The sequence below is a fragment of the Saccopteryx bilineata genome, chromosome 11 (genome assembly GCF_036850765.1).
Source record: "Saccopteryx bilineata isolate mSacBil1 chromosome 11, mSacBil1_pri_phased_curated, whole genome shotgun sequence".
In the NCBI taxonomy this organism is placed as follows: domain Eukaryota; kingdom Metazoa; phylum Chordata; class Mammalia; order Chiroptera; family Emballonuridae; genus Saccopteryx; species Saccopteryx bilineata.
Window position 1 is genome coordinate 19,585,997 of NC_089500.1, and position 20,750 is coordinate 19,606,746.

The 20,750-nt window shown below is 41.0% G+C and overlaps 1 protein-coding gene and 1 non-coding gene across 15 annotated transcripts; both read right to left on the reverse strand.

The window, feature by feature from the left end:
- Positions 1-1,925: 1,925 nt before the first annotated feature.
- ELAC1 (elaC ribonuclease Z 1) lies at positions 1,926-19,150 on the reverse strand. 14 transcript variants are annotated; one of them, XM_066246978.1, is made up of 8 exons: positions 18,910-19,150; positions 16,373-16,507; positions 15,939-15,984; positions 15,108-15,264; positions 14,026-14,112; positions 12,206-12,370; positions 4,848-5,315; positions 1,926-3,702 (listed from the first exon to the last, which is right to left on the reverse strand). In XM_066246978.1, exons 6-8 carry the CDS (start codon positions 12,360-12,362, stop codon positions 3,236-3,238), a joined length of 1,092 nt encoding a protein of 363 aa, XP_066103075.1. In that variant the 5' UTR covers positions 12,363-12,370; positions 14,026-14,112; positions 15,108-15,264; positions 15,939-15,984; positions 16,373-16,507; positions 18,910-19,150; the 3' UTR covers positions 1,926-3,235. The 14 variants fall into 14 exon arrangements, with proteins under 14 accessions (XP_066103075.1, XP_066103068.1, XP_066103069.1 ...); XM_066246971.1 differs by having other exon boundaries at positions 15,108-15,256; positions 16,354-16,507; XM_066246972.1 differs by having other exon boundaries at positions 16,354-16,507.
- Positions 2,502-2,605, reverse strand: LOC136315796 (U6 spliceosomal RNA). The gene has a single exon (XR_010727583.1). It is a non-coding gene; the product is annotated as a U6 spliceosomal RNA (small nuclear RNA).
- Positions 19,151-20,750: the final 1,600 nt, after the last annotated feature.

A 20,750-nucleotide genomic window follows, 5' to 3' on the forward strand; every position in this document is an offset into this window, starting at 1 on the left:
CACGATGCCTTATACATAGGATATATTATAGAATTACACATGTGAAACCTGTATGATTTTATTAACCAATGTCAGTCACTCCAACAAATTCAATTAAAAAAAAAGTCAGTTTAGGACAAAGAAAATATTATACTAAGTATAGATATGAGATTGATACCTCAATAAATTGTGCAGGTTTAAACAGAAATACAATAATTTTGAAAGTATTAAGGAACAGGATTTCTCAGTGTTCCAAGATGAATATTCTTTGGCAAAAGAGGATTCAGTGAATTGAACAAGTTTGGACACAATAAATATTCTAATCCGCTCTTACAGTCATATGACCATAAACAAATTATAGGTTCTGGGAAATCCAATATAAGCTCCATTCTGAATTCCGGCTCCACAAATTCCTAGAGTGTGTCCTACCACTAAAAACAAATTCAAATTCTACACCAGAAGAGAGTCCAAGAAAGAGTTCTTACCATGGACTTAAACCCTAAACCTGATCCGATATGCCCATGGTCTCTGAGGGTAGCACGTATACACTCATAGAGCCTGATTCCAAGGGCGCAGCTCAAGTCAGCTAACAAATAATGCTCAGGAGCAGCAAAACGGAGCAGCAGACCACACGGCTTCAACTTTGGAAGGAACTATATATTTATTGCTGTTTACTTCTCTATCTTATCTGCTTAGGCAGGATGACTAGAATTTTGTCATATCCTCATTTCCCTACTCCCAGTACAGTCAAGTCTGGCAATTAGTTGGTGCTCAGTGAATGAGGCACCACCAAACCAGGTAACTGAAAATTTGGGGCAAATGCAGTAATGTAACAAACTAGGCTCAGGTCTGGAAACTTGAAGTCCTTAAGTTTGTGCAGTCATGCTATCATGATCTTATTTCATTCAGTAAACATTTCTGAGTGCTTACTATGGGTGAGTATTTCTAAGATGGTAGAAGTGACTAAAATATAGTCTTAACCCTCAAGAGCTCCAAGCAATAGAGGCACTCGTATTAGCCACTTCCTGTTGTACACATTTGGTCACACAGTAAGAGTCTAATAAATGCTTGTTTGAATTGAGTTCAGAAACCAAGCTGCACATTAAGTCTGGTAACACTTGGTACTCTGGCAGGCCGACAGCCTAGAGCAGGGCAGAATCAGACCGTTCTGAAGACGGCTTCAGAACGATTGAGATCTTGAGTGACTAGGCCCATCTTGATCATCACTACTCTAGGGACGTCAGACCCATCCAGGAGTCAAAAAAAAAAAAAAAAAAAAAAAAAAAAAAAAAATATATATATATATATATATATATATATATATATATATATTTTAATCACATAAAAAAGCTTGTTTTATTTATTTGCTTCTCTTGTGAGTTAATTTTTTTTTTTTACTAGAGAAGCTCCAGACCCCAAAGGAATTGAATGTAGAAAACATGGCAGTACTTCTAAATATGCACTATACAGCTCTCCAGGTTCTTGAGATGGTAACAGATAGTACATGGTGAAGAAGGACTAAGAAGGGGGTGCAAGCAAGTTGACAGGCCTCTGGGCTGCAAGGCTCCTCAACACCTGTAAGCAACGTGCTATGCTGCTCCCATGCAGCCTTATTTATTCGTCACAAAGATCCCATGACATAGGTATTATTTTTCCCACTTTAGAAAGGAGCAAGCAGAGCTCAGAGACAGCAAGCAATCTGCTCCAGACACACAGGCACCACCGCAAGGCACAGCATGGGACTCTGCAATAAGGTCTTTCTGGCACCAAAGGCTAGTGTAGGACCATTCAAGCAGCAATGTTTTAAATATATCAATGAGCACTAGGACAATCCCACAGGATCATACAGCATAAAATGTTTCCCAAACGGATTTGATTAGGGAACCCTTTTGAATGAATCAGTACTTGAGACTATCTTCCCATGTAATGCATTTTGAGAAAGACTGTGGGGCAACTGAGTCAAAGATACTCCATAGCAGAAAGGAGGTAGGAGGCAGCTCAGAAGAAAAAGCTACTCTCGAAAGAACATCTATTAAAATTGTGCTAAAAATATTAGTAGGAACATGTAAATTAAACTCAGTTAAACCGATACCATTTTTTACCTCCAGATTCATAAGCTCCAGCTCATAGCTCATTTCTGTTAAATAATTTTTTATATCAAGGAGAGCCTTTTTTTCTTTTCTTTAAAACTTGTCAATTCATATGACATTCTAATTCCAACATATTCACTTAGCTAGTTCTTTAGGATTTGTTGTAGAATTTGATTTACCTAGTAGTTCAACTCATGATGTCATGAATCTTGATAAAGTATATTCACATTGTTTTAATTTGCTATGTACCTCAACAGGCCTGCAATTTGTATTTGGGAGTGAGACTTCTTCATCCCAAATCATATGGCATCTAGCATCCCTGGATCCTACTGACTAGATACCAGTAGTATTCTCCCCCCACCTCCCAGTCATTCTGACAAGAAACATGCCTATAATTTATTTACCTCCTTTCCTCCCTCACTTCCTTCCTTTTTAAATACAGAACACTTCATGAATTTGCATGTCATCCTTGCACAGGGTCCACGCTAATCTCTGTATTGTTCCAACTCTAGTCTATGTGCTGCCAAAGCAAGCACCCCCACGATTTCAAAACTCCATCTGAGGGAGTCGTATCACCCTCAGCTGAGAACCACAGGTTTAGAGCTAACCAGAAAGTTCAACAACACATTGATGAAAGGGTAAACACCTAGCCTGACGCTGCAGTCAGTATTCCAGCAGAGAATTCAAGATTTAGCATGCCAGCTTCAATCCTGCATGTCCAATGTCTCATTACACTTCTCTTTATTGTTAATAACATGAACAGATTCAACACAAACTGCCAAAATACCATTTTAAGCCAAGAGGGCTAAGCCCTGCGTGCTTTGCAATAACAGCAATAAAGCTGGGGAGAAGCTAAGCCCAGGGTGCTTGGGGTACAGCTGAGGCAGCAGCCACAAAACATGAAGTACATCTGACTAGTCTAGCATTATGTCAAATCTGGACTTTGAAAAGGATACTATTTTTTCCTTTTAAAATGATTTATTATCAAAAAGCTTGCTCCCACTCACTGCTGAGTCAGTTCAGCAATGAAACTCCATCCTTTTTAGGATTATTGGGACCCAAGTAATTTTAGAACAACAACAACAACAACAACAACAAAAACAACTTGACTGTTAAGTTCAGTAACATAATCAGGACATGTGGGTATGCATTCAGGAACACTGGTTTCACTTCTTGATCGGAATGCCAATCACCATGAAATCCTCTGCTAGAGTCACTTCTTGGAAATCTAACACTGATTCAGCTTGCTTTTTTAGTTCTACAATCCCATCTGTTTCTCCTTCTCTGGCCAAGGCAACTGGTTTGTACCTCTGACTGAAGTGAGTCAGAACGAGCCTCTTCGCCTGGCACAGCTTGGCGAAGGCTGCAGCCATCTGTGGCGTGCTGTGGCCGTGCTCCTTTGCTTTGTCCATCTGGGTGTCATCCAGGGTGGCTTCATGGATGAGCAGGTCTGCTTCGGAACACAGCTTCACTGCTCCGTCACCCACAACCCCAGAGCAGTCACCCAAAATGCAGATTTTTCTTCCAACAATAGGCTTTTTTAAGACATCTTGAGGAGAAATTGTAACTCCGTTTTCCAGAACAACAGAAATTCCGTTTTTCAGCTTCCCATAGGCAGGACCTGGCGGGACACCTGATGACAGAAGGCAGATAACATCACATCATGGGAATGAAACTGACGGCTTGTTAGGAGAGTCTGTTTTAACAGCACAGCAAATAGCAAATGGAAAAGGCATCTAATTCTTTTCATAATTTTTATAAGTACATATTTTACTATTTGAGGAAAGCTGGATATTTATACATTATTAAAAGTTCTGTGTTGGCCATGCCGTATCACTTAAAACATTTCCCAAGCACATGTATCAGATAGATTTTGAGCTATTAAGTCCCACTACAACATTCTTACAGTCAAGAAAACAGCCTTGATGCTCTGTGGTGCATGGGAGTAACAGTTTTGAGAGTGCTTTATTTGATAAGCTCATCTTTGGGCAAAATTAAAGAGTCCATTTAAATAATGACAAGGTACTACAAACTGAATAACAATAAAAAAACTGTTAGGACTGTTTGGATCACGAGGTCAAGGGGCATTTCAGGCAATCATACATAACCAATCTTCATGTATAGGGGGCAGTTCCACATTTACCAAATTGGGTTTAAATCTCATACTAATTTAGAACAGTACCTGATTATCGCTCTGGACAATACCTACAAACAAAGAGAAAGTGCTTACTAATTCCAGCATAGATCATGCTTGAAGTTTCCCAATATAAGAGTGTCTCCACAGGACACCCAGGTATGTAAAATGGTTGAGACAAAGTATTCTGAACACCATATTAATGTAATGAAGGTAGAAAAGGAAAACCCTGAAAGCCATTGGTTGCAGGTGCAAGATTAAGACACAGAAAAGTTCTCAGGCCAAAGATGTCACTGAAAACATATTTCAAGAGGCGGACATGAAAAAATAAAAGCCTAGACCTGAGACAACAACAGCTACCCGGCTTACGAGGATAGAGCAAACTGAAGATAACAAGGCAGACTAAGAACAGGCATCAGAGGAGCTGGAGAGAGAGGGACTCAAACATGTACCTGGGTTCTGCTCTGAATAGCATCTTTTGACCCTGGGAATTTTCCTTAATAAGCTAACTTTAGGCAAAGGAACTAAATGAAGAAAACGTCAGTCTTAGGCATGGGAGACAGGAAAGGAAGGTTACTATGACACTTCTCACAGCTTCAGTTAACAACAGCTTGATTGATGAAAAGAGGAAAACAAACACTTACCGAGGTCTTTCAGTTTCTGCGCATTGAGTTTACCGGGGCGCTTCTTCTCTACGACCGAAAACCCGAAGGAAGGAATTCGGTGGAAGAGGCGAAATGCTTTTACAACAAACTGTTCATCATCGACCAGAAGGTATGCATTTTCCTCTGAGTCTAAGAAGATAGTTCTTCCTTGTCCCTCTTTGGGAGAGGTGTCTGCTCTATCCGTGTGTGCACATTCTTTCAGCTCTTCTGCAGGACACTGGTCTGCTGTAGGCACCAGCTCGTGGACCACGTACGGGAAGACTAGCTCCGTGTGTGAGAGCTCCATGGTTCGCCAGATGAAGTCCCGGAGCCCGGCAGGGCCGTAGATTTCAATGGGCTGTTTGGTGACCGCGGAGCCGCTCTGCAGGCTGATTGTGCAGAGCAGGCCAGGAAGGCCAAAGAAATGGTCTCCATGAAGATGCGTGATGAAGATCTTGGTAATTCTCCCTTTCGATTGAGGGAGAAAAATAAAATTGGGAATTTTTCAGAAATAAATTTGCACACAATGCTACCTGAAACATACATAACAACTTACATAGAAAACACTAAAATGAATTTAGAGTTTTACTTAACACCATAATTTTATTTTTTTATATTTTTCTACGTGATTTCAGAAGCAATAAAGACACGCTTTATTTTACTAGATGGTTTTAATAAGACTTTTTCATAAACCAGATTTGAACTACACAGTGTTATAGTTTTCAAAGTATTTTCCTATATATCCTCTTACAAAAAAAAAAAAAAAAGTTGGAATAGGAAGTGTACCAAAATAATTTACTTAAGGAACTAGGTAAGCATCGAGTCAAAAGCATCTGACCATGGAATGAAAAACACCTTCAAGCACTCTTGTGTAAGAGAGAGAATGGGTTTCTTTCAATGTCAAATTGTCTGAACTTCTAGGAATAAGACAAAGCAGTGAAGAAGTTTAATTGCCAGTTGAGTGATTCTTGGAGAAATTAATTAGAAGTGGGTGCCAGCGCTCTAAAGTGCGACTTTCGGATGGCGGTTGGAGAGGATAAGGCAAAATGTTGAATACTGTAAAGCCCAACGTAGCCCACTTTCGTGAGCTGTATGGCAACATACTACAGGAGAATCCACAAGTGGCGTATAAAGTCCAGCAAGGCAGACTGGAGATAGATAAAAGCCCAGAAGGACAATTCACTCAGCTAATGACATTGCCCAAAGTGTTATAGCAACAAATAAACCATATTATGGACCCTCCTGGAAAAAACAGAGATGTGGAAGAAACTTTATTACAACTTGCTCATGATCCTGACTGTGGAGAGGTGGTGCGACTAGGGCTTTCAGCAATCGTGAGACCTTCTAGTCTGAGACAGAGCACCAAAGGCCTTTTCACTGCTGCATGAAGAAATCATTGATTTATAGTTCACGAAAGCTGCATAAAATGTGGAAAGGATGGCTGAGGAAAACATTCTGATTTTGCTTGCTTTTATAATGTATAGATGAATAAAGTGTTCCTTTTTAACAACAACAACAAAAAAAAAAAACCAAACAAAAAAAGCATCTGACCGTTACAGTGCCCCCTACTGGTACCACTGAGAACAGCAAATACTGTATGTATTTCCAGCAAAACAAGTTCCCCTGGCTCCAATGGGCTAGTGCCTGAACCAAAACTGCCTTTTAAGGCCGGACAGAGATTAACTAACCAAGTCAAAGCCTGTCTGTCTGAGTGAGGTTGGCGGAGGAGGAGGAATAGGAAGATGATAAAGGAGGGAGAGGCAAGGGAAGAGGGAGAAAGAGGGGGGTCAGAGAGCACCAGGGTGAAGAACTGAGATGGGAGGAGGTGGGCAAGAGACATAAGAATGCAGACCAGAGGGCAGACCCCTGTGGTGTTACGTAAAGGTGCATGGGCCCATCCCTTCCCTTCATGCTGAACTAACAGATGGATTTTTCAGTCCACACTGGCCTAGGCTGTAACTTGATTTACCTAATGGTAAACTGAATTTATTGCTAGCATGTGGCAGGATGCTACATCAGCATTTTAAAATTAGCCTCAATAACACATATGTAGTATAACAGAGGTTTCTGGTCCGAGCTCATGGCCCACCTATTTCAAACATTTGCTACCATAAAAGAGTGGAAGACTTTATTGATACCAATAAAGAACAGGAATAGTTTACTAATGTGATTTGTCCTGTGATAGCAAACCACAAGCGTTCTCCATCCTGTCTTCCAGTTACTCCCCGAGCCCAGGCTCTGTGCCACAGAACGACAGACTGGGCAAAGGCTGATTCTGGACCTTGAGGATCCCCAGGAGGCACTCGAGAAGTTTCCTCAATATGCTCCTTTTTATTTTCTTTTTTCAGTCCTTGTTTTTGCTGGTTTTTGACTTTTAGAACCCTTGCATTTCCCCTTCCTGCTGTCTGGGCTCAGAGCGAGACCCGAGGCCTCTGCAGACAGCAGAACGATGGGGGCTGCTCAGTCCTGACCTCACGCTGACCTCAGAAGTGCCACAGAGGACTTTCGGGGCCCTCTCCCTGTCTACTGCAAAACAGAGAAACTGAACACCAAAACAACCTGTGAACCCAAAGTAAGTGAGCCAAATCAAGTAAGAAATTGTTTCCCACAGTTATCACAGTCTCAGGGACGACAAACATTTCATTTTTCCAGAAACTTGATTCCAGAGGGAGAAGAAATAGCAACCACAATTATCAAAGGTAAGAGGGAGCTATCAAATGAAGAAAGAAAAATGCATGAGTTCCCTTTCATTTAAGAACAAGAATATGTCATCCATGGAGGAGTGAAATACTAAGCATCCCCTAGGGGATGATGCAGTCTACTCACTGCCCTAGGAGAGTATCTGCAGTCTAGTCTTCATATATGTGGTTCAGTTGAAAGAAGTAGGTTACATGGAGTATATAGTGTGATTCCATTTATGCAAAATTACACACACACACACATAAATATGCCTATACCATTACCATATCTACACGTACAGAAATTTTACCTATAAGACACGAATTTAGGCTTTTATTTATACTTTCCTGCTTTGTTTGAATTTTTACAATGAATATGTATACTTTCTATAATTATTTTTAAAGGGAAACAAAGGAAAGCTTAAGCTCAGTCTTTAAAATTATGGCAGAAATAGACATGGCAAACCTATGCTGAAGGTGTTATTCATACATTTATTGAGCATATTAAAACCATGGAAGCTTGAAAGTAGTATGTTTGGATAAATACGAAGTACTTCCTTATGAATCTCATAAAATATTATTACCCCAGGAGGTAGTATAAACTGAAAGGGTTTCAATGAATCAACTAATGGTAAGCCTATATTGGGTTATTGAGAGAAACTAATAACCTGATATTCATGTCCTCCCCTGAGTGTGGGTGGTACTTGTAATTGGCTTCTAACCAGTAGACTATGACACAGAGATGTAATGTGATTAGGTTGTTTTAAGACTTTGTCTTGCCATGGACAAGAATGTAATGGTAACAGGGAGTGGGGTGGAGGGGTGGGGAAGGGGCGAGGAAGGAGAGGGAGGGAATGGGGGGAGGGTAGGGGCACAAAGAAAACCAGATAGAAGGTGACAGAGGACGATTTGACTTTGAGTGAGGGGTATGCAGCATAATCAAAGGTCAAAATAATCTGGAGATGTTTTCTCGGAACATATGTACCCTGATTTATCAATGTCACTGCATTAAAATTAATAAAAATAAGATAAAAAAAAAGACTTTGTCTTGCTAGTAGACTTCCTCTTGAGTTTCTTTCCCTCTTGCTGGTACTACTCCAAGCTACCATGAAGCAGAAACTCACATGATCAGAAAGCCTCTAGGAGCTGTGGGAAGCCTCTGTCCTACAACAGCAAGGATTCTGCCAACAACCTGAGTGATCTCGGAAGCAGAGTCTTCCCCACTTGAGCCCTCTGATGAGATCTCAGCCTCAGCCAATAACAGCAAGTGAAACCATCAAGTAGGATACTCCCTGGCCCACAGAAACTATAATAAATGCAAATAGGACACTAAATTTGTAATGCTTTGCAGCATTAGATAACTGATACAGTATTAAATAAAAAGAAAAAAAGTTATCCCCATACCCAAACCTCTAGTACCCATACTTGACAGTTTCTTGTTTCTATTTTAATCACCCTGCCACCTCCACCCCTACTCTCTAAACAGTTGAATGGTACAGGCTCCACTCTCATGAAACAAACACCTGTAGGACCTAAGGGACATAAAGCATAGTACCTGCCCTCATCTCAAGGTTTCAGCACAAGAGAGTAAATAACTAGGGTTGAACTATGTACACCTTGGGGCCACATGTCCCAAGTGATATTGATTAGTTCCTTCCTTTAACTGCTCTCTTCATAACACCCAGGTCTGGAACATAACCATCTGTAACTTCAATAATTCTTGACTTCTTTACACCTTAAGCCAGGGGTCCCCAAACTTTTTACACAGGGGGCCAGTTCACTGTCCCTCAGACCGATGGGAGGGCCGGACTATAAAAAAAACTATGAACAAATCCCTATGCACACTGCACATATCTTATTTTAAAGTAAAAAAACAAAACGGGAACAAATACAATATTTAAAATAAAGAACAAGTAAATTTAAATCAACAAACTGACCAGTATTTCAATGGGAACTATGGGCCTGCTTTTGGCTAATAAGATGATCAATGTCCGGTTCCATATTTGTCACTGCTAGCCGTAACAAGTGATATGATGTGCTTCCGGAGCCATGACACGTGCGTCCCGCGTCACTGGAAGTAGTACTGTATGTGAGCGATGCCGCCACATACAGGACTCCAGGAGCACAGGATGCGGATGACCACTAATGAAAGAGGTGCCCCTTCCGGTAGTGCGGCGGGGGCCGGATAAATGGCCTCAGGGGGCCGCATGCAGCCCGCGGGCCGTAGTTTGGGGACCTCTGCCTTAAGCCATTCAATCAATCACCACCTTCTGCTAGCTCTACAAGTATCTCTTAGATTAAGTCTCTCCTCTTCATCCCTGTCCCTTCTTCCTGTTTCAACATCACCTCTCTCTTCTCTTAGATGAATGCAACTGCCTTGAAACTGGTCTCCCTGATGCTATTCTCTTCCTGCCAACACATCTACCATAGGAAAAATCTGTCCTAAAACACAAGTCAGACCATATTACCCCCTGCTTAAAAACTTTCAATGGTTCCCTACTGCTAATAGAATAATAAGGTCCAAACACCTTAGCATATCACAGAAGCCTCCACAGTCTGCCTTCATTTCTTTCAGCATTCTTATCTCTCTTCTATCCTAGCTAAGTATTCAAAGCTCCGGATGGCTTAATATTCCCCAAACGTGTCTGGAAACTCCCTTACTTGTTGCTCACTTTGTTGTGTGTTCTTTGAATGTCCAATCCTACTTCTCTCCCTAGAGAAACTTCTATTCATCTCTTAGATCCTAGCTCAACTCTTACCATCTCTGGAATGCTCTATCTGAACACCCGGATAGAGTTAGTGTCCCTTCTTCATACTCTAAAAGAACTTAGAAAACACCTCCATTATTCTACTTATCACATTATATCATGACTGTTTGCATGTCATTTTCCCCCAATAGACCAAGAGATCCTTGGATGCTAGAATTATCTTTCTTTTAGTTATCAAATGCCACGTACTGTGTTGCATCATAGGAGTAGCAACTTCAATAACTACCAGTTATCAAGACCTAATAAGACAGAGGCCCTGTACTGAGTGCTGAATATGTTGTTCATGCATTTATTGAACGTTTAAGTACACAAGTGATCACTGAGCTTAATACAGGGAGATAGTGCTCACAAAAACAACTATTTAAATAACATAATTTTAGATACTGATGATGCTGAGAAGTTAAAAAAAGGAGCTGTAGGATGCCTGGGGTAGGGAAGGAACTACTTAACCCCAGAGGTTTAGGAAAAGCCTCTGAGGAAATGGCACTTAAGCTAAGAGTTAACTGATGAGGAGACACCACACAGAGAAGGGATTACTGTTATATATAATTCTCATAGCATGTCTTCTGAATAAAGTTTTTATTCTCATTTTTGAAATGAGGAAAGTAACGCTTGAGTTTGCTGATCTGCTCAAGTCACAAGCTGAGACACAGCTGGGACCGGAAGCCAGGTCTGCCTGGTTCCACCCCAAGGCTCCTCACCCCTGCCCCTGGCCTCCCAGCTGCTAGGCCTTTGCTCACTGCGTGCCCTCTGGCTGAATGCCCTTCATCTGCCCTGTTCAGGGAATCCCTCCTCTTCCTTCAACAACATAAGTTACCTTCTCTGAGATGCCTACCCTGATAACCAAGTGGAAAAAATTCTCCCTTTTCTGCACATCTAAATGCATTCTCTCGTGACCCAGGGTGTCCTCGGGTACGGCACAGTTCTGTTCCTATGATAGTAATGTAACCCAGATTTTGGTGTAAATTGAAATATACCTTAGCCTAAGTCACTTACCTATCCTAACACAGTTGTAAAATCATAATTTAGAACATAAAAACACAACTAAGCTGCAGAAAAAGGAAAAGGACATAAATATACTGTTCTGTACCCTGTACTATAGTAACAGAAAAAATTACTCACGTCTGTTTTTATAAATTTTTATGGAAGTGAGCATCGTAAACTTGAAATGTCATACATCAAGACTGTTGTAATCCGAAGACACCATGTACTTACATCAGGTGGAAATAAGTGTATACACTATTCCTTTGCTTGGGCAGTGTCCATCCAATATGCCTGATGTATCTCACTCCAGCCTTTTTTTTTTTTTTTTTTTTGTATTTTTCTGAAGCCGGCAACGGGAAGGCAGTCAGACAGACTCCCCCATGTGCCTAACCGGGATCCACCCGGTATGCCCACCAGAGGGCGATGCTCTGCCCCTCTGGGGCGTTGCTCTGTTGCAACCAGAGCCATTCTAGCGCCTGGGGCAGAGGCCATGAAGCCATCCTCAGTGCCCGGGCCAACCTTGCTCCAATGGAGCCTTGGCTGCAGGAGGGGAAGAGAGAGACAGAGAGGAAAAGAGAGGGGGAGGGGTGGAGAAGCAGATGGGTGCTGGCGGGGAATCGAACCCAGGACTCCTGCACGCCAGGCCGACACTCTACCATTGAGCCAACCGGCCAGGGCCTCACTCCATCCTTTACTTTGAGCCTCTATAAATCTTTGCTCTCAAAACTTACAGGATGAATGGAAAGTAAATAAATAAATACGGTTCAGGAGCATACCAGGTGCCCAGGGCCCTTCCAAGTCTTACCAGGACTCTAGCACTGAGTGGGAAGCAACTGTGAGTGCTGTTACAGAGCCCAGACTCAAGGGAGGCCAAGAAAATGAAGCAGAACATGGATGGTATTAAAAAGATAGGTAAATGCACACAAACCTGCTTTTAGCTGGCTTTTCATAAGCTGCGTCTGTGTTCCCTCCCCACAGTCAAAGAGCCAGCACTCGCCCTCACACCGAAGAACCAGAGCAGAGGCACCCCGGGTTGGGGAGGGGTATGCCGCACCTGTCCCCAGAAACGTCACATCCATAGACATCTTCTACCCTGCAGTGGAAAGATCACCTAGGTGTTATTTCACATCGCTGCTCAAAATCACCCAAAACAGGTTCCTGAGAGACTTAACTGGTATTTAGGACAGTGAAACTCTTCTGATGCAATACAGTTGTGTCATTATACACTGGTCAAAACCTATAGAATGTACAACACAAAGAGTGAATGAACCCTACTGAAAACTTTAGTTAATAATAATGTATCGATAGTGGCTCATCAATTGTAACAAAAATACCACTCTACTGCAAGATGCTAATAGGGAGAGGAGTGAGAGAATATATAGGAATTCTGTACTTTCTGAGCATTTCCAAGTCCTTCTAATAAACACTAACAGCAATAACCGCTCTACTTGAGGTTCTGAGATGAAATTTAATTACATTTACTAAATGGTATGTTGGTGCCCATGGGGATGTGCTCCTTCTCTGAGACTTGTTCGGAGGTTCTAGCAGGGGAGCACAGCTACTCATATACCCTTGACTGAAGAACGGTCCTCTCCTCTAGCGGGGAAGGTTGTCCTCTTCAACCAAGCGTGCAGCTTCGGTAGGGAAGCACATGGAGCGGTGAGGGAGGAAGGGGACACCCGCCTAGCCAGCCAGATCAGCCGAATCAACCCTGGCGTCAATGGGGTGACATGTTGCAGCCAGATCGCCCTCACATCCAGTGTGCTCCTTCTCTGAATGATCGAAAGTACAGCAACACTCCACAGCACTAGAGTAACGCCAAGTGAGTCTCATTCCCCTAGGGCAGTGGTTCTCAAAGTGTGCGCCAGGGCGCACTGGTGCACCCTAGATTTCCAGGTGCGCCCTATAGTATTCCAGAGAAATATGTGCCTGTTGGGGACCAAAAATCCAACAGGGTTTTTGGAGTTTAGATTTTTGGGGGACAGAGGTGTGGGGAATTGGCTGTAAGCTGACAGTGTGCCCAACCCACCACCTCACTTGCCTCATTAGGTTGCAAAGGCTGTTAAGCTGTGGTGCTGGATTGTTTACACTACCCCTATGTTTCCTGGAAAGACTGGAGGCAAGTTTCTTCTATCCTTTGTTTGGTGTAAAGTTAAGGTGATATGTATGGTGGGGGTTTTCTGCACTCAACACAAGAGTAAAAAGAGAGGAATTCTTCAATGTATTGATGAGGAAATGAGAGTTTGCCTTTCAAATATATACCCAAACACTGAAGAAATCGCTAGGACACATCAGGCTCATGTTTCTCATAAACACAAGAATGAAAAAACTTAACACATTCATGCCAGGACCTGCTGAATTTACTAAATCTTACTTAGAATGTATCTATATATATATATATAAAAAGATAACTTTTTAAAAAAATTTTTAACCCCTCTTTTTTATGAATTCTAAAAAGCATAACTCAAAAATGTAACATAAAAATGTATTTTAATGTCAGAATAAATTTAATTTTGTCATATTTATTTCACTTAATTACCATAAAAGCATGCTTGGACTTTATATACTATTTTTTTCTTTAATATCTGACTTAATTATTATAACATATTTCTCAGAAATTTGTATATAGTGCGCCTACAATTATTTGTAGGATTTTAAATGCACCCCAACTTCAAAAAGTTTAAGAACCACTGCCCTAGAGGAAGGTTGAGATGTGGGTTTATGCTATTAAAAGTGATCAGCAATAACCTGTTGAGTATGTAGATTTCTGCCAACTCTTAGCATCTCGTTTTCTTTTCACTGTTTCTAGGCACAGCTGCCATCTCTGTAATACTTCTGTAATGGGAACATACATCAAGTAGAATAAATGAGAACAAACTCAAACACCTAAATACATAATCCACACTGAGGGCTGGGAAGAAAACAAAAATAAGTCGTTTTAGCCCTGGCTGAGTAGTTCAGTTCATTAGAGTATTAAATAAGTGAAACAAGAAATCAATGTTTCTTTCTCTCTTCCTCTCTAAAAATAAATAAAATAAATATATATATATATTTAATTTTCAAGAAAAAATACTAAGATAAGAAAATCTGACAGCAAGCTGGATAAATATACAAAACTGTCAATAACTTTTCTGTCCTGGCAATAACCAGATAAAAATAAAACCGAGAAAGATTTCAATCCCAAGAGAAAAAAAAAAACCCTTATTAAATCACTAGAAATAAAGTTAACAAGAATGGAAGAGACCCTAAAAGACCCAGATACTAGGTTCCTTAGTAAGACTTCATATCACAGAAATGTTCATCAGTATAGGTATAGTTAATGCAAATTCTATCAGATATCCAGTGAGAGTGATTGATCTTAGAACAAAAAACAATCAAAACATGGAAGAAAAAATAAATGTCTAACAATGGACAAGAAAATGACATAAAGCAGTGAGTAGTGACTTACCTTTCTAGATATTACACTTACTACACTAATCAGGTATAAAGAGAATAATATTAGTACCAAAAATAGAGGTGAAAGAGAAAGACAGTATAGAAATAAATCTAGGTATTTATGGGAATCAATATATAACAAAAGTATAAAAAGAGTGACATTTAATAAATAGCACTGACATAATTGGCTATTTTTGCAGAAAAAAGTAAAGCAAGATTCTCACTGTACTGTATATAAAAATACATCCCACATGATTTAGAAATTTAAATTTAAAAGGTTCAATAAGTACATTAAAAATATTATGAGAGTATTTATATAATTTGGGGGCTGGGAAAGCCCTTATTTTAAGACAGGAAACACAGAAAAATTTTAAAAATAAGCATTTTCGCCTGACCTGTGGTGGTGCAGTGGGATAAAGCGTCAATCTGAAACACTGAGGTTGCTGGTTCGAAACCTTGGGCTTGCCTAGTCAAGGCACATATGGGAGTTGATGCTTCCTGCTCCTCCCCCTTCTCTCTCTCTCTCTCTCTCTCTCTCTCACTCCTCTCTCTCTAAAAAAATCAATAAAAAAAATAAATTAAAAAAAAAAAGTAAAAATAGGCATTTCCACTACATAAAAACTTTCATATCTCAAGACTCAAAGTCAAAAGATGAAAAAAACACCTGGAGAAACCGTTTGCACTGTATGATAAAGAGTGAATGCCCCTAAAAAAATATTCATGCAAATGCATTCAAAATACAAAAAAAACAAACAACAACAAAAAAAATGCCCGATACAATAGAAAAATGGATATATACAGGAAATTCATAGAATAAATTCAAACAGCCAGTAAGTATGAAAAGTGCTCTGTCTCTAGGTAGTTAGAGCAAATGCAAATTAAAGAAACAAATTACCATTTTCCACACACCAACTGGCAAATATTAATGCTAGCCAGGGCTAACCAAAACAGAGAAAATAGGTACTTATAAGTTACTAGTGGAGGAGCTGTGAATGGCTATTAAGTTTTAGAAGAGTAATCTGGCAATATATGTTACCAGTAATAACGATGCCCCTAATAACAACACACTTTAACCCAGCATTTCCATTTTTGGGAACCTACCCTACAGAAATAAAGAAGCTATGCAGTGATGCTTACTGCAGTACTTTTAAGGGGGATAAAATTTGGAAGCAATCTGGAAAAAAAAAATCTTACAGAATAATCTATGTTTTATTATACATTCTTACCATGAACTATTTATTCTGCAGCTAAGTCAGGTCTGTAACTCTTGTCCTGGAGGAATGACAGTGAGAAAAGTTACAGATAGCTATGGCATGACTTCATTTTTATAACAATATCCGAAACTCCTACATTTATATGAGACAGAGAAAGTCCGGTGTGGATGATATACACCATATCAGTTATCTGAGGGCTGATTAAAATGGTGGTAGTGGGGAGAGATTATTTTTTCTTTTAAAATTTTTTTATTGCAATAAACAGTATTTGATCTATTTAATTTTAATTTATTTTATATTTAACATTTATGATTTTTTAAGATGTGTCATAAGGTTGAACATACTCTTCTAACTACAATTCACCCAATCTTTCTTTCCATTAGGGATACAGTCAGCGCCCCCTAACCCACCCCCACCTTACACACACCTCCCTACCCCACATGAGCCTTTAGGTTACTGCTAGTGTCCCTTCCATGTGTTACTTCACATTTTCACTTCCAAGATCAAACCTTCCGTTGATAATTAGGCAGTTTAATCTGCAGAGGTTTCCTATTGGATTGCAGTTCACAAGACAGGTGAAACTAAACAAAAAGAAAGTTAAAGATATGAATGAGTAGTATGAACGTTCATGTTCGTCCTCATGCCTCCTGACCATCCAGAGTATGATCGATTTATTTTAAAAATGTGTACGGCAACATTAAATAAGGCAAATGTATGTTCTTCTTGTTTCCATAAATTGGTTATCAAACAAACATGATTTTAAAGTAATAAACCTATAACTGGAACTAATTTCATTTTTTGAAAATAAACTCATTTCCAGGAGTCAGCGAGCCTGAAAAAAACTCACTACTCAAAGGGTTAAAAACTAATAAATGCAGAAGGAATAATAAAATATAATCACATTTCAATCCCTAACAATAATGGATCTAGGCCAGCGGTATGTAACCCTGGAGCATATTAGAATCAGCTTTTGAATCACATCAATGATTGGGCTCCATCCCAGAACAATTAAACAGGAAATTCTGCAAGTGAGACATATGTTTTAGTTTAGTTTAGTTTTGTTTTTAAATTCTTCCCCTGTGATTCTAATGTGCAGTCAGATTTAAGAACCACTTAGTGAAAAAATAATGGAGAACTATAATGGATGGAACAGGCTAACTTGAACTCACTAGTCAACTAGTCAATCTTTAAAAAAACAAAACAAAACAAAAACCTTTTATTATGAAAAATGTCCAACATATACAAAAGGAGAGATTAGTATACTGTATTGCCACACATCCATTACAGGGTTTCAATAGTTAACAACTATCTTATAGCCAATCTTATTTCATCTATAGCCCCTACTCATCATCCAAGAATACTTAAGTATTCATTCAAGAATACCTGATGAGTGGTATTCCATAAGGAAGCACACACTGTCTGGCTGTCTCTGTTTTTCTGATGTTAACAGCCACTAAGGATTATTGCCAGGATCCATTATTCCATTAGGGGTTGCCAAAAGGTGATATTCTCTCATTCCTTCTGCAATTATTAGCTGGCATCCTTCTGTAATTCCCTGGTCAACTATTTCCTTACCCTGTGGTGCGATCTTTACAGAAGGGGCCCACTGATCCATCAATCTCTTTTTTTTTTTTTTTTTTTTTTTTGATCCATCAATCTTAACACAAGACAGACAAGACCTTATCTAATTCCTGATGAGATAGGATATGAAAGACACAGAAACCCTATCAGATTTTCTTGCCAAAAAGTAGAAACTGATCTTTTAAGGCTGTAATCTAAATACCAGTTTACCTAAAGGACACGGCAGGGAGGGAAAAAGCCAAATCCAGAGCGCTAGAAACTTAAAAGGACAAATGATTTGGTTTCTTAACCAAGTAAAGTACTGTACAGGGGGGAAAAATAAAGGAGAGGATAAAGAGATTAGAACAGATTTAAGAGATGTTTGGATCCTGCTTTGGAGAAACTGATAATGGAAAGAAGAGAATTGGGGAAATGTGAATGCCAGCTGGAGAGCTGTTAACACAAAATGCTTGTTAGATCGATAATGGCTTTGTATATTAAAAAAGAGTTGTGTTTTATACATATAAACAAATATTTAATGGATGAAATGGAACATTCAGATTTGCTTTAAATAATCCATTAGGGGGTGAGAGTAATAGATAAAACATGATTAATTGCTCATGAATTGGGAATTTTTCCGTATATGTTAGAAAGTTTCCATAATAAAAATCAAATAACAACAGAGTAAATCAAAACCCCTCCATTAGGTCGGGAAGTAATCAGAAATTAATTATTTAATCAGTGGTGCATATCTTGTGGCACGGACCACTCTAGGCACTAGTTATCAAAAGTAACCCAACCAGATTTTGGTCCCTATCTTATTGGACAAAACTACAGCCGCTTGCTTTCTCTTGACCACAACTCGCCCTGAACCACAAGTGCACATTCTGTCCGGAACACAGCACGGGGCCACGGTACTGTCACTCTGGGTCGGTGGTTCTCCGCCCTGGCTGCAAATCACAACCACCTGGTGATTCTGGGGCCTGGGCATTTGGAAAGCTCCCCCCAAGGACTCTAAGGGCTGCTGGGTTGAGAACCAGCGTCCCGGCAGGCAGAGCCCACTCTGCGACCCCCGTGGTGCAGGCAGGGCAGACACTGCCATCCTCCATTTTAAACAAAAAAGAACCGTGGCCTGGAGAGACAGGGCCAGAGGCCAGTTCTCGGGCCACTAGCGAGCCCAAGCTCTCCTCCAGGTCAGTGTCCCAAAAGGATGGGTGGGCGGCGGCAGGAGCGCCGGGCAGGGGAGGCTGCCGCCCGCGGGGTGGACGAGGCGCGCGTTGGCTCCCGGACGCTCCCTGGCCTGGGTGCTCGGCGCGCGGCCCGGGCCGCGAGTCGGGGGGAAGCGCGCGCGCCGGCCCGCGTGGGAGGCCGCGGCGGCGCAGACCCCGGCCCGACCCCCTCCGGCGCGCCCTGCACCACTCACCCACTCCCCAGGGCCCGTGACGGGTGCCGAGGAAGGCGCAAGCCCACAGCAAGGCCCAGCAATCCGCGGGTGGCGATGGACACGGACGGAAGTGCGCCGCAGGTTGTGTGCGCGCGCCGCCGCTCTAGGACGCGCCGGAGGTCCGCGCTCGGTGGCCCCCACTCTGCGCTTCCGCGCGGGGAGTCTAGGCGCGGGCCCGAGACACCTTCCCTGGGTCCCTTTCCTCCTTTCTGCCCGCACCAATTCGCTGAGTAGGAGGGGGCAGAACCGGTGAAGGCCAGAGCGCCAAGAATGAAAACTGTTCTGTGTTTTGTTTTCAATCAAGCGTGCTGTCCCTGCGCTTCACTCATGCACGTAGTTGTGTAATTTCTATTCTTTCGTTCGGACGAATCTTTCAGCCACTGAACCTAAAAATTTAAGCTTGAGGTGCCTTAAGAGGCGAAAGCAATGTATATTTGAATCAGAGTTCACATCAGCAGTACTGGTGATCATGAGTCTCAGCTGTTTTTCCACTTTTCCATTCCGAGAACACACGGGAATGCTTGATTAAAATCTAAAGCTGAAGCCAAGCGGAGAAAGACAAATATCATATGATCTCATATGTGGAATCTAATGAACAAAGTGAACTGAGGAAAAGAATAGAGACAGAGGCAGGGTCACGGGGAGGGGCGGGCAGAGGGACAGCTGTCAGAGGGAAGGGGGATGAGGGGATGGGATCAGAGAAGGTGAAGGGATTAGTGAAATTATATATACATAACACAAGAGATACAGATAACAGGACAGTAAATCCCAAAGGGAAGGCGGGAGGGAATTAGGGGAGGAGGGCAACGGGGGTATAATGGGGACAAGGGGGTGGGGGTGAGGAAGTTATATTGAGTGGGACACTTGAATCCATGCTAACACAATAATTTAAAATAAAAACTTTTTAAAAATCTGAAGCTGCCACTGTGTACTCGCCACAAGCATTGTAGGCGTGTTCTCTTAGGTACAGCACAGCATAGCCACAGGGTTATACAAACCTCAAAGGGTAAAATCTTCTTTGGGTTAAATTCTAACATTTAGAAAAAAGTAATTCAAGTGCCTTTGTAAATCAGATGCACTGATTTTTGCTTGAAATACTGTTTACATATAATCATCACCTTCAAGTTAGTAACATCTGGTCCATCTTCTTGTACCTATAACCCATGTCCCTACAAAAGCAAATTCCAGATACAATGCCATTTTACCCATAAACAAACCTGTATTTAAAGATTCTTTTTAAACATTCCTTGTATTGCCTGGCCTGTGGTGGCACAATGGATAGAGTGTTGACTTGGAACGCTGAGGTCACTAGTTCCAAACCCTGGGCTTGTTGGGTCAAGGAACATATGACAAGCAATTGAACAATTAAAGTGAAGCAACTATGAGTTGATAACTTCTCATTGATCCCCCACTCCTCTTTCTGTAAAATCAGTAAGTAAAACTTTAAAAAATTTTTTGCACCATTACATAATGATGGTAGACAGACAGTTCAGCATATAAATATAAAAGGACTTAAAAATACAACCATATTATTATCAGAAAAAGACAATATCAAGTCCAGTCACCATTCAAATTTTTCATATCAATTCATAACTATTGAAGCCTATTTATTTTTTTAAGAGAGAGAGATGAGAAGCATCAACTCTTAGTTGCAGAATCTTAGTTGTTCATTGATTGCTTTCTCATATGTGCCTTGACGGGGAGGGGGACTCCGGCCAACCCAGTGATCTTTGGGTTTAAGCAGTGACCATGGGGTCATGTCTATGATCCCATATGCAAGCTGGTAACCCCACACTCAAGCCAACGACCTTGGGGTTTCA